The 15,168-nt window shown below is 38.2% G+C and overlaps 1 protein-coding gene across 1 annotated transcript in view; it reads left to right on the top strand.

The window, feature by feature from the left end:
- The window catches only part of tmem248 (transmembrane protein 248), a 30,803-nt gene extending 15,934 nt beyond the window's left edge, over window positions 1-14,869 (top strand). Inside the window, exons 4-7 of the mRNA XM_067437773.1 lie at window positions 1,978-2,128; window positions 7,417-7,600; window positions 11,182-11,325; window positions 13,230-14,869. Of these exons, the coding sequence (XP_067293874.1) occupies window positions 1,978-2,128; window positions 7,417-7,600; window positions 11,182-11,325; window positions 13,230-13,250 (500 nt within the window). The 3' untranslated portion in view covers window positions 13,251-14,869. The remainder of the gene's footprint in view (window positions 1-1,977; window positions 2,129-7,416; window positions 7,601-11,181; window positions 11,326-13,229) is intronic.
- The last annotated feature ends 299 nt before the right edge of the window (window positions 14,870-15,168 follow it).

The following is a 15,168-nucleotide window of genomic DNA, read 5'->3' as shown; positions in this document are numbered from 1 at the left end:
TTTAAAATGGAATATATGCATTAGTTATACTCTCGGTTTAATTTACAGAGCAATCCCTGCAATGTTTTTAGTTTAACTAGGCTACAGAAGAGAATTAGTGTTTGTCGCACTCACAACAAGACTCGCAACTGGGGGTCGTGAATGGGTGTAACTTATTTTGGCTTTTTCCTTTGCATTTATTTTATTATTATTATTTCAAGAATAAAATAAAAATATCAAATTGGTATCAGAATCGGCAAATAGCCAAAGCTGTGGCATTGGTATCGGTATCGGAAGTGAAAAAAGTGGTATCGGGACATCCCTATACTACCATTCAGAAGTTTGGGGTCTGTGACTTTTAAAGATTATTTTGAAAGAAGTTTCTTATGATTACCAATGGGCAAAAATACAGTAAAAAATGGTGCTCTGCTTACTATTTTCGTGGAAACAGTGATTCATTGTAGTTAGGATTCTTTAAAGAACAGAATCTACACCATATTGCCAAAGGTTTTGGGATGCCTGCCTTTACATGTACATGAACTTTAATGACATCTCATTCTTAATCCATTGGGTTTAATATGGAGTTGGCCCACCCTTTGCAGCTATAACAGCTTCAACTCATCTGGGAAGGCTTTCCACAAGGTTTAGGAGTGTGTTTATGGAAATTTTTGACCATACTTCTATAAGCCCATTTGTGAGTTCAGGCAATGATGGTGGACAGGAAGGCCTGGCTTGCAGTCTAATTCATCCCAAAGGCGCTCTACCAGGCTGTGGTCATGACTCACAAGCCAGCCAAGATCCTCCACGCCAAACTCGCTCATCGATGTCTTCACAGACCTTGCTTTGTTTTCTGGTGTGCAGTCATGTTGGAACAGGAAGGTGCCATTCCCAAACTGTTCCCACAATGTTGGGAGCATGAAATTGTCCAACATGTCTTGGTATGCTGAGGCATTAAGAGTTAATTTCACTGGAACGAAGGGGCTAAGCCCAACCCCTAAAAACAACGTCACACCATAACCCCCACCCCGACCAATCTTTACACTTGGCACAATGCAGTCAGAAAAAATACCGTTCACCTAGCAACCACCAAACCCAGAATCGTCTGTCGGATTGCCAGACAGAGACGCGTGTTTCATCACTTCAGAGAACACGTCCCCACTGCGATGTGTTTTACACCACTGACCTGCAGCTCTCTACACACTGTTCTTGAGCTAAGCTGAAGGCCACAGGAACTTTGGAGGTCTGTAGCTATTCACTCTGCAGAGATTTGGCAACTTCTGCACACTAAAAGCTAAATTGCCGTTGTTCCCAATTGCTTCCAATTTGTTATAATACCACTAATAGTTGACTGTGGAATATTTAGTAACTAGAACATTTCACAAATGGGCTTATTGAACAGGTGGCGACCTTCACAGGCCCGAGCTTGAATTCACTGAGCTCCTGAGAGCAACCCATTCTTTCAACAATGTTTGTAGACACAGTATGCATGCATATGGGCTTGATTTTATACACCTGTTGCCATGGAAGGGATTTGAACACTTGAATTTAATAATTTGCAGGGGTGTCCCAATACCTTTGGCAATGTAATCTATTTCTTTGAAATAAGAAATCTTTTGTAACATTATGAATGTCTTTACTGTCTCTTTTGCTGACCTTAATGTTTTGAATGGTAGTGCACAACATATTCTCAAACCTGAAGGCCATAGGTTGTGGTAGTTGTAATGAAATTTACATTGAGTACGTTTAAACATTTTGAACATTATTCATCCTATGACTGTCTATTTTAGAGATCAGGGTGGAGTCATTGCTGTGTTTCCTCTTCTGGCGTTGTGACTGAACATAGTCCAGTTAAAACAATGGTCCATTGTGCATGGTGGGATAACAGTGGGAGAGAGGCCGGAGCGGAATAACTTCTAGATATCACTTGCAGGCACATCTAAGCTCCCTTTGTTTTACAGAACATGCTGACTCTGTGTGGGTGTGTTTGTGTCATTAAAGGCAGAGAGGCCCATGAAGAGATGAACATCACTTTCACTCTGCCGGTAGCCTGGAACTCAGATGAGTGTGTTCTGCATGGTCGTTGTGAGCAGATGGTTTTCAGCACTTGTATGACCATCACAACAGTCAGTAATGTCTTCCCAGTCACAGTGTAAGTGTGTATAGAAACATGTCCCAAATCACATTACAGGTCATTTGTGTAGGGGGAATGTGGGGTAAGTTCTGCAGCTTCTGCAATAAGTAAAATGTACAAGTAAAATGCAGTGTATTCACTTTTTCCACATTTTGTTATGTTACAGCCTTATTCCAAAATGGATTAAATTCATGTTTCCCTCAATTCTACAAACAATACCCCAAATGACAATGTGAAAGAAGTTTGTTTGAAATCTTTGCAAATGTATTAAAAATAAAAAATGAAGAAAAAATATCTAAATTAGGGCTGTCAACTAAAAATTAGAATTTTGAATATTAGTTGAATTTAAACAACAACAAAAATTCACATTTGAATGTAAAAACCGTGCATTTTTGGTAGAGGAGTGCAAGACATGATGATGACAACTGACACGATTTGTTTATCCAGTACAGCGTGGTGCGGCTGTGATGTTGCTTGACCCTTCGCTAAGCCACGCACTCATTAGTTACTGTTGCTACACCTGTCAAGCTTTGCGCCTGGCATGTCTGTTACAGTACGTATGCGCCGGTGTCAGACATTTCCAAGGAGATAATTCGTCTTTTTTGGCGAACAGGTGAAATATCTGAGTGAGCAAGACAAAAGGGACTGCATTATGCATCCGCGGGATTTATCCACAACATATTATGCAACCTATTAGGGAATCATTTAATTCAAATTGAAGTTAAAGCCTATAGTCCCAGCGCAATAAGCAGCTGCCGGTTCATGCACAGCAGGGTAAGTGAAATTAGAAAATAATCAAATAATTATAAATCAAACAGCTTATTCATAAATCTTGTGGAATAAACACAAGACATTAGCCTGACCACTTTGCAATGATTCTCCCGTTTATATTTAGCACGCCAGGCTACTGCTCGCACTTTGTGGGTCTAATCTACGCCTTGGACCTGGCAATAGCCAGAGATACTGACCATACAACAAAAACCCCACAGTTACTGAAATAAAGCCTTATAACAGAAACTCTCTCAAACATGATGTTTTATTAATTTTATAAACACAGTTTAAATACAATTTATCTAAACAAACTATGATACAAAACTAATAAATAAAGCTACAAGACAGTCCTTTTTATAGTCTATATACTACATCATATGTAATAATTTGCATCATAATAAAAAGTCTCATGTTTTTTTTGTGTTTTTTTTTTCAGTTTGTTGGTTGGAGAAAACGTGGGTGTTTTTGTTAATCCTTCCTTCCTTCCTGTTTAGTTGTGACTGGGGTTCCACACTCTGCTTGATTCATGCCTGGCTTTTCTCACCTTGGGTTTTAGGTTTGAGGAAGGAAAAAAATTCCACCCTCCATCCAAACTTTTAGGATACCAGGTATCAGATGTGCACAATCCATTACGTACAACGCGTTGGCATGTTTTCCTCACTCGAAAGCTTGACAGACCTTCCGCGCCTAGTTATGGTTGCTAAGCCATGATTGGCTTGTGGTGGTTTTCGGGCATGGCTTAGCAAAGGGTCAATTCGAAAAAAAGGCGGGAAAAAAGAGTGAGGCGTCGGAGAGAACATGGGCAACCTGTTCGATGGCGTATACAGTCATACACAGAGCAGTGCAGAAGAAGGCAATCATGGCTTTGGAGAATGAGATGGATATACATGAAAGAGAAGATGCGCTGACGAAATCCTCTTAGTGGCAAAATCATGCGGTAACGTTATATATGTATCTATATATTGCGCAGCTGGGCGAAGACATATTTAAAGGTTTAGTTCACCCAAAAATGAAATTGATGTCATTAATGACTCACCCTAATGTCGTTCCTCACCCGTAAGACCTCCGTTCATCTTCGGAAAACACAGTTTAAGATATTTTATATTTAGTCCGAGAGCGCATCTAAGTGTATGCACACTATACTGCCCATGTCCAGAAAGGGAATAAAAACAGCATCAAAGTAGTATGTGGCATTCGTTGAACAATCTCTTGAAGCATCAAAAATACATTTTGGTCCAAAAATAACAAAACCGATGTCTTTATTCAGCATTGTCTTCTTTGTTTGTGTTCAATCCTCAAATAAAGATTCAAACGGTTATGAATTATGATCATAAATCGATCAATGATTCGAATTGCCAATGTCACGTGATTTCAGCAGTTTGGCAATTTGACACGCGATCCGAATCATGAATCAATATGCTGATTCATTAATGAAATTATATTAAAATAGACAAGACAGTACTTTTTCCCTCTAACATCAAGTATTGCCTTTAGACTGTGTAAACCCAGCCTGATCTGCCGGTGATTTGATTTCGCTCTGCAACTCAAGGCTGTTACATACTCCACAAGAAAAGAGAAAAAAAGTTCTCGCTCCCAGGGATGCAAGAACAAAATGACGTAATTTTGTTCTCGCAGCACTGGTTTGGGAGATCTCACGGCTTGTTCTCGATCGGCTGCGTCCGAAACCGTGAAAAAAAAAATGCTGCCTTCGTAGGACACATTTGAAGGAAGGAAGGCATCAAGCTACGTCCGAATCTAATGTTTGCTTCACTTCCTGTCTCCTGAGATACCTTCTTCTGATCGATTTTTGAAGGCAGTGTACATGTATCCTTCGCTGCCTTTATCCCACAATCCTGTGCTTTCCAATCTGTGACCATTGAGCTGCGGGGGAAAAATGGCGTCCGAAAGTTGCGTTTGCTGGTCAGTTTGTGTGTAAATGTATGTTTTTTGTTTGTTTTTTTTACCATAATTTTCCACATCTATTTGTTTATTTATTTATTTATTTATTTGACAGGGAAACTAAGACTGTGTATGACCATCAATGTTCACAAACCTGCTTTTGTTTGAACCACTTTTTTAGATTTATTTGAAAGAGTTTTAACTCTGTTTGCATTTTTAGTTCAACTGGCAGGCTGTTCCTGAGCAGTGTAAAGTTATTGAAATTGTTAATGTAGTAATTCAATATTTGTTTAATTCTCACCAAAGCTCTCTCTATTTTGCTGTAGATCATTAAACTGTTACACTGCCTTAGAAGTCTTTCCAATATTAGTTACCCTTGTAAGGCATCGAGGTAATGAGTTAGCTGCCTAGATTTTTCGGACACAGCCATCGTCTGAACAGAACTTTTCTTGTGGGTGTCCGAGAACTATTGTGTGAACTATTTTAAGCGGGTGTGGTTAATGCAGAGAAATGGAGATGTTTGGCACCTGCTTTTCTCATGAAGTATGGAATGTACTGGCCAGGACAATCTTTGTTCTTGTTCTTGCCACCTTGAGAAAACGAACAAATGGCTTTGTTTTTGCAGAGTATGTTCCAAGGTTTAGTCTGGAAACCTGTACATTAATTTCTACTGCTTCTGTTACACTTTTATGGGAACCAATCACAGACTGGCTTATCCACCTGACGCGCTATTGGTGGGTTTAACACGATGACGTATAGAGAAGCAATGGGTCGTTGCCAAGCGGCAACCTCCCGCGATCTCTCTTGAAGTCAATACGGAAGTAATGTAAACTGCAGTTTATCGACTGGCCACTAGAGACAGGCTCCAGAATTTAGCAGAATCTCATTGAGCCCCATGTTAAGATTCCCAAATTTACAGCAGAAATAAAAAACATGTTTACAGCCATAGACAGTAAAAGATTGCCTGCGAGCGTCTCCTCAGGTCTATACGGTAATTTCTCAACTGTGAGACAGAGTCGCGTTGGTTATGACGCAATAGTTAGCCTATTTTTACAAAAACAGCTTCTGCGGGGCGATAGTGTAAGATACAATGTAACGGAGCCTTTTATGCATTGTCGTGTTTCTTTAGAAATAAACAATAGACAAGTGGAGTCTTTAAACGCCTCGGATGTAAAGTTATTCACTGTCAAAGTGACTCAGAAATGAATGGGAGTCAATGGGATGCTAACAGCAGGTGATGGCTTGGTTAGCAATGGCCGCCCCTATGGGTGGAACGCTTTCCGAGCGCTAGATTACCCCCTTGTTTACAGCCTGCTACAAATTCTGGTTTTGGCCTATACGGCTAATTTGACCTTTATGACAACTCTGAAGGGGTGAATTTTTTTTATAACTCATTAGTTTACGTTATATAAAGCCTTACAGTTCTGCATAATTAAGGCCGTGGTTACTTTGAGTGACAGGTGGATAGCCATTTATCTGCCGTCTATAGTCATTGCGTCACCTAAGCTCCGCCCACATCCCGCCTTTTTGCCCATTTTCTGTTATCCGGGAGTGACACGCGATGGCACACCCAGCTCGCCCCTACTTTAAGCTTCAGAACGGCTTATCGGAATCCTATGGGTGACGTCACGGACACTACGTCCATATTTTTTTACAGTCTATGGTCGTTGCCCGTTAATCACGCCTCTTGTGGTCTGAATGGTTGAAGGACTATCCAATTGCATACAGAGTCATTTGAATAATGCCAGTTGATCACGCCTCTTGTGCGGTAGAAAATACAGAGCAGACTCCCCAGACCAATGTTCAATCTTAAATTGAGCTTGTCTGGTGATAGACAGACAATATTGCCTTTAGAATTCAAATATAATTCAAATAATTTGACAGGTATTGGGTGTTTGTGTGAAATAAATAAATAAATAAATATATATATATATATATATATATATATATATATATATATATATATATATATATATATATATATATATATATATATATATATATATATAATATGTTATAAGTATATGTGTAATTTATTTATAATGTATATTAATTATATTTAATTGTTTTTGGCAAAATTGTCTTTCAGTTTTAGACATTTTAGTACATCAAGTTAAACAAAATGAGAAATGTTGTTTAGCAACTAGCAGAAATAAAATATGTTTAAGTTGTGTTAAGTTTTATTTACTTACAAAATAAATGTATTTACTTTTAATTTAATTTCAAGTAATAAAAATAGGTTTTAGTTAATATAATGCTCTGTATTATTATATGCTCTTTCTAAAATACAAACGTATGTGCAGTTTATTAGATAATGGGCTGGTACAACTTACCCACTGGCACATCTTACCCCACTCTCCACTACTATATGTTGTGTATCTTCAAGATGTGCTCTCAAATACTGCTGTAGGCTTTTAGAGGAGGTTAGAGGTGGATTTCCTTTGTACATTTGTTTGTGTGCTAAATAACTAACAACTCTGAAATGAGTGTTTAACTGATCCAGACAGCCAAAGCAAAACAGAAAGGGCGTACACAGAGTAGCAACAAATTGGTGTTACATAACTGAAGGTATTTTTTTAATTTGTGTTTCCTCTAGAATGAGTGATTGAATCCTTGTTTTTGTGAATCATCTGCAGGCAGCCACCACACTGTGTCCCAGAGACCTACAGCAATGCCACATCCTGGTACAAGATTTTCACCACAGCACGAGACTCGGACACCAAGTACACGCAGGAGTACAACCCATTCTGGTGTTACAAAGGTGCCATTGGGAAGGTGTATCACACACTGAATCCCAAGCTCACTGTCATCGTTCCAGATGTGAGTGTTTCAGCATTTGATGGTGACATTGTGTGATTTAAATGTCTTGGAAAAGTACAGTACCAAAGTATAGCAGACAGAACACCATGGCCCTGGCACCATTTACAGGGAGTGCAGATTTATTAGGCAAATGAGTATTTTGACCACATCATCCTCGTTATGCATGTTGTCTTACTCCAAGCTGTATAGGCTGGAAAGCCTACTACCAATTAAGCATATTAGGTGATGTGCATCTCTGTAATGAGAAGGGGTGTGGTCTAATGACATCAACACCCTATATTAGGTGTGCATAATTATTAGGCAACTTCCTTTCCTTTGGCAAAATGGGTCAAAAAAAGGACTTGACAGGCTCAGAAAAGTCAAAAATAGTGAGATATATTGCAGAGGGATGCAGCAGTCTTAAAATAGCCAAGCTTCTGAAGCGTGATCATCGAACAATCAAGCGTTTCATCCAAAATAGTCAACAGGGTCGCAAGAAGCGTGTGGAAAAACCAAGGCGCAAAATAACTGCCCGTGAACTGAGAAAAGTCAAGCGTGCAGCTGCCAAGATGCCACTTGCCACCAGTTTGGCCATATTTCAGAGCTGCAACATCACTGGAGTGCCCAAAAGCACAAGGTGTGCAATACTCAGAGACATGGCCAAGGTAAGAAAGGCAGAAAGTCGACCACCACTGAACAAGACACACAAGCTGAAACGTCAAGACTGGTCCAAGAAATATCTCAAGACTGATTTTTCTAAGGTTTTATGGTCGATGAAATGAGAGTGAGTCTTGATGGGGCAGATGGATGGGCCCGTGGCTGGATTGGTAAAGGGCAGAGAGCTCCAGTCCGACTCAGACGCCAGCAAGGTGGAGATGAAGTACTGGTTTGGGCTGGTATCATCAAAGATGAGCTTGTGGGGCCTTTTCGGGTTGAGGATGGAGTCAAGCTCAACTCCCAGTCCTACTGCCAGTTTCTGGAAGACACCTTCTTCAAGCAGTGGTACAGGAAGAAGTCTGCATCCTTCAAGAAAAACATGATTTTCATGCAGGACAATGCTCCATCACACGCGTCCAAGTACTCCACAGCGTGGCTGGCAAGAAAGGGTATAAAAGAAGAAAATCTAATGATATGGCCTCCTTGTTCACCTGATCTGAACCCCATTGAGAACCTGTGGTCCATCATCAAATGTGCGATTTACAAGGAGGGAAAACAGTACACCTCTCTGAACAGTGTCTGGGAGGCTGTGGTTGCTGCTGCACGCAATGTTGATGGTGAACAGATCAAAACACTGACAGAATCCATGGATGGCAGGCTTTTGAGTGTCCTTGCAAAGAAATATTGGCTATATTGGTCACTGATTTGTTTTTGTTTGGTTTCTGAATGTCAGAAATGTATATTTGTGAATGTTGAGATGTTATATTGGTTTCACTGGTAAAAATAAATAATTTAATTGGGTATAAATTTGTTTTTTGTTAAGTTGCCTAATAATTATGCACAGTAATAGTCACCTGCACACACAGATATCCCCCTAAAATAGCTAAAACTAAAAACTAAAACTTCCAAAAATAATCAGCTTTGATATTAATGAGTTTTTTGTGCTCATTGAGAACATGGTTGTTGTTCAATAATAAAATGAATCCTCAAAAATACAACTTGCCTAATAATTCTGCACTCCCTGTAGACCACCCTAACAAAAACATAGCAACACACAAAAAATAAAAAAATCTTTTCAACCATACAGTATAGAAATGTTCTGATAATCTCCCACAACACATTAGCTTAGTGTTATCATGATACCCAACAGTTGTCATGTACTACAGCTGTAAGATTAATTGTTATAAGATCTCAATTCAAACACCCACGCAACCTCAATCCTAAATGACAACAATTCGCTGCCCCTGACAGAGAGAGCAATTATTATGTAGGTATGAAACGGCTTTTCAACCACACAGTATCATTATTTCTGTCATGCAATAATTCAAAAGATCACAGAAGTACTGGGATAAAAGTTTATAGTTCACATAAAACACCAGTGTCTACAGAAGCAATCAAAAGGAAGCATCACCTTTTGAAAGAAACTGGATGCTTCACATAATTATTATATCGATTACATCTTTATGCCACAAGTGACTGTTAAATAAAAAACGTTGATTCATCCAGTAATGGAGCCAGTGAAGTATTTGAGTCATTGAATCATTAATTGAAACTTTATTTTTTTATAATTCAGATTCATTAAAAATTGACAGCAGCAATTCATATTTTGTCAGAACCATTAGTAAAAACATGTTATTTTGTTTAGTTTTCTGTTCAGATTCATAGGAGAATCGAGCAAAAAAAAAAAGATTGTGATTCTCAATTGATCCAGAATCGTGCAGTTCTACCAATACCAGTAAAACTTTGTATCTCTGTATCAATTTCAGTGCCATAGCAAAAACTATTGTAACTGCTTTATTTTATTATTTTCCCTCCAATGTAACTATTAAATATAAAATGAAAAAGGAAATTAATGATATTAATAAGTTAATAATACATTAAAACATTAGCATGATGCCTTTAAATATTCTTCAATTAAGTATAGATTACATTAAAATGTCAAATAAAAAAAGTCATTAATATAATGAGAAACAAAGACACACATTACAGGTAACAGAACAAGTGGCAGGACTGTTTCACTTTATTCACTGTATTCACACTGCAACACCTGTTTCAACATTGAGATTTTTTTTTAATCCTATGTGCTCCTATGTGTCAAACATCACAATTTCAGATTCGGTCCCGCATTTTAATTTGGGTGTCACAATTTGCAGCGTGTCCTGTTAAATTATGAATAAACAGAAACAAAGCAAAGAGAGCTCACTTTATAAGCAAAGGCTGATATCAGTGAAAACTTCTGTTGTAATAATAAAAAAATCTGCCCATGATGCAGAGGGAATCTTTTAGAATCTGGATATATGATGTTTCATAAAACATGGGTTATGATACAATATATTGTGATTTATTTTTTTCCTTTTTAGCAAGATAATCAAATTTTTTAGAAAAATTGGCACAAACACACAAAAAATAAAGTATACGTAAAACCTAAGCAAAAAAAAGTTTATATTATTTGATCAGAAAAGTGGGATCTGCATTTGCATTTATCACACCCTGTAACATACACCATCACCACAATTTTTTTCTGCAATCTGAGAAAAGGAAAAATAGTCAAGTTTGTAGGATTCTTTAGGAAACTTTTTGTAGGGTCCATGGCTTTTACTCTGTAGGGTCATGGGGATCCCAGTCCCTTACAGGGATTTTTTTTTTATTAAACATTTTATTTTATATATGTATGTATGTGTGTGTGTGTGTGTGTGTGTGTGTGTGTGTGTGTGTGTGTGTGTGTATGTATGTATGTATGTAAATTTGTATTTATTAACAGTATTTACACTATATATCTGTATAGTCATAATAATTAAGATCCGGTCATTCAAAGTGATGATAAGTGAATAGATAATGGGCTCAGATTGATTATACAAAATATGAACTAAGCAGTTACAATTTGTATGCATATATTTGTAAAAGCATGTATTTACAGAGGCAAATTGTGTTCTCTTTCCCAATAGGACGATCGCTCCCTCATTAACCTGCACCTCATGCACACCAGCTACTTCCTGTTTGTGATGGTCATCACAATGTTCTGCTATGCAGTCATCAAAGGCAGGCCTGGCAAAGTTCGACTGAACAACTCAGATTTTTGTCCAGAAAAGGTACAACTTGGTGTATAAGATAATCTGTGTGATTAAGGCCCTGATGTACTCACAGCAAAGTTCTTTTTCATTCTTTGCTAAGGGGTAAAACGAAGTTTGAAATACGTGACCAGCGATATACTGTTAGTGAACATCCAACGCCGCCCACACTGCTGTGAGCTACAGTTAGATAAATATGTGCTGCGCGCTTTCCTCAATAACAAAATCGCTCAAACAAATTGAGGAAACCTCAAGCATTTTTTAATAAAGCATAAGAAAAGCATCGGATCATAGCAAGGATATGTCTGCATGAGTTCTGCAATTCGGCACTCTAATAAAGTATTTTTTATAGCACTATATACAATATATTCCTTAAAGGTGGGGTAAGTGCGTTCTGGTAGCCATTGTTGTTATTTCAAATCACCAAAACAAACACGCCCCTACCCCCAAAAGGGTCTCGCCCTATTTTGATAGCTCCGCCCCACATATACATAACCCTGGCAACGACTATGGCAGAATCTGAGTGTTACTAATCCAGGTTGAATATTCAATAAAAAAGTCACCCCTTCCATCACAAAAACACAAACCGTTCTCATGAACAACTCGATAGCACACGAGCATTACAGTCCAGCTAACAACATATTACAATTATGACAAGATTAGAGTTATAGCGATTGCAAAAACACAAACCGTTCTCATGAACAACTCGATAATAGACGAGCATGACAGTCCAACTAATAAACATATTACGATTATGACCGGATAAGGGTAATATAGATCATTAAAGGGGAGACAAACATATATTAGGAGTATAGTATCTTACTTGTCGGACACATTTTGTGAGCTGACGCTTGAATCAGACAGGGAGGAGATTTAGATGCTCCATATGGTGTGAAAATGAACGGGTCTTTATCATCGTTGAAGTGAGCGACAGTACGATCGCAAATGGACAAACAAGTGAACATGACACAAAAGCATATTCAAGCAAAAGCCAGCATATATTAGTTCTCGGCTAATGTCCGTCCTGTGTGTCGTGTTTTTAATAATGACGTGCACTGAGCACTCTCTTCTCACCATCATTAGCAGAAACGCCCCTTACCTTCTGATTGGCTACAAGTTTGTTATTGAACTTGGCCCAAGTCTGTTTGCTAAAACGGTTTTGAAATAACACTCACCCCACCTTTAAAATGAAGCAGATTTACAGTATTAAAGTGTCAGTGTCTCGTTTCATCAGAAATACAACGTTATTTTCTACTATAAAGCGGCTCTCAAGTGTATTCATGTTTTCACTCGCCGACATCTGACCTCGATGGACTGAACAGGAGAAATGAACCAGAAAAGATTTCGGTAACACTTACTTAAAGCCTTTATCTATAATGCTTAAAAAAGGTATTCATAATTTATATCATAATACATTATATCTTTTCATAAACAATTGTAACCAAAGTTAAAATGCATTATAATATTCACATCTGGAATTGTTTGAGTTTTAATGCTTTATACTTTCTAAGGTGTATTATAACTTATTATAAGTGGTTACAATTATTCCTGAGACCATAAAATGCATTATAAGATGATTTACAAGGCATAATTAATGCACTGAAAATAATTTTATAATGCATTGTACATACTGGCTTTAAGTTGAGTGTTACCAAAATGTCCATGTCAAAGAAGGCGGAGCCTCAGCACACATCTACCTATTATGTAATCCCCAAGGACCAATGGTAGTACAAACTTTTGCTGAAAGATCATTTTGGTAAGCTCTTTCGAAAGAAGTCACATCAGTTCGTTCTTCGATTCCGTCAGCTAGTTAATTTGTAACTGAGCCTGTAGTTGCTGCTCCACCGACAGGAATTTCGTCATCCAGCTCGCAACAAACATGCCCTAGTTGCTAAAAATACTAAAAGTGCCTGTTTTTCTCACAGGTGGCCTTGTCGGCAGGATAAACGGGGTCGAAGGTGAACATCTGAACCGAAGCATATCGGAAAGGGAAGTGAGAAAACTACATGTTGCCTACTGAACCCAGGAGAAGGGTGCAAAAAAAAAAAGCTCTGTGAATGCATTTTTCTGCAATGTTGGGTCACACCAACCAAAGACATTTAAGTGCCTGTATCTACTGTGTAAATAATTATAGGACTCTTAAATTCAGTCCAGAAGCAGTCTGCCTGAGCTTCCCCTGCACCCTGTGCCATCCTGTAAATGTTCAGTATATCCAGTATCAACAGAGGAAAGTGTTTGACTAGAGATGAGGAATATCGCCTCCATTTAAATTTGATCCATTCACACAAATGTACCCTACTTCCTTTTGATTTCTCTGGAGGTGACCTTTGCCTTGTCATTCCTCTTGTGTCTTTGTCTCAACCGACCCTTTCGTATGTGCCCATTGCAGATCATGCAGTGGCATTTCTTTTGATTCCTCTTTGAGGACGGGCAGATGCGTGGATCTCTGCCATGTACCATGATCAGGCTGCTGGTCATGATCTTTGAACGAGTTCCTCTAGTGAAGACAGCAGGCATTTGTATGACACACTTCTATCATCATCATCATCGAAACCCCACGTTGGTTTTACTGCGAACGTGTCTAAAAGAGATGCCCGAGTGGATGTTGACACAGTGCTCGATTAAATTCCTCTTAAAATGCAATTGGATGGAAATAAGAACATGACAAAACGTCATCTTACTCAGAATGTTAACGTGTTAGAGAGTGGAGATAAAATGCCTGTTCATGGATCGATGGATTTGTGTGCTTAAATCTGAATTAACGCAATGGTTCATGGCCTCTGGCTTCACGTCTCATTTAGGTCCACATCTGTTTCTGGACACTTCAAATGAATGTATTTGTAAAATCTGCAAATTAACAGCAGTGATGCAGCAGCAATCTCTTGTATATTTAACATTGAAGTTTAAAAACAAAAAAACATGTAAATCATTATTGTAGATATTTTATTTTTTGCAATCACCTTACCTTGCTTTGTTTTCCAAAACGATCTGTACTCTTATTCATTTCTCAACCATCCATTGTGTTTCCTGCCATTTTTCTTTTGTTTAATGCCTAGTTTGATACTTCAGCGATGCCTCCGTTTTGTTTTAAACTTAGTGCAATATCTGACCGTTTTTTTTGCCTTGTTTTTTGATATTCTTACTGTCATTAGATTTTCATTTCCACCCACTGAAACTCATATCACACATGTGTGATCATATCCAGTAGATGTGAATGAGACATATTATGAATGTTCTGTCCAGCTTATGCTCCTTTTTGGTTTAGCATTGCATCATTATACTTTCCCACCTACAAAGTTTCACTGCTCTTTATCGACATACCCATTTTTCCCATCATGCCTTGCTTAATTACAGCCTTCTTAAGCTGCATCAGTCACGATTCATCAGCACTCACCTTCTTTCTCCCAATATTACAGCTCATAATAAACAAGCATCCAAACACTAATGTGCCTTTGCACTGTGTCAACCATGTTCATCGCTGTCTTCTGTTTAATCCTGTTTTCCTGCTTCAGTTTAACCCGCTGTATGCATTTTGAGTTGAAATAAACAAATCTGCTCACACTGACTTCCTCCCCATTTCATGTTCAAACTCTGTGGAAGAGTGGGATTCCATTGTGCTTTTTCTGTTGATGAATAAGAACGAGCACCTGCTTTTGTTTTACTCCCCAAATCCTTCCTATTATAACTAGTTTGATAGATTTTGACGTTAGTGGAAATGCCAAGTGATTGCATTGAGTAACTTATGAAAGCTTGTTTCCATCGAGTAATTGAAACCACTGTCATTGCGAATTTTTATCTCCCAATTGTGAGTTTGTCTCCCAATATTTTCTCACAACTGTGAGTTTATATCTCACAATTGACTTA

The sequence above is a fragment of the Pseudorasbora parva genome, chromosome 3, assembly GCF_024679245.1.
Source record: "Pseudorasbora parva isolate DD20220531a chromosome 3, ASM2467924v1, whole genome shotgun sequence".
Lineage (NCBI taxonomy): Eukaryota > Metazoa > Chordata > Actinopteri > Cypriniformes > Gobionidae > Pseudorasbora > Pseudorasbora parva.
Note: the sequence above shows the minus strand (reverse complement) of the source record. Positions and strands in the feature narration are given on the sequence as shown.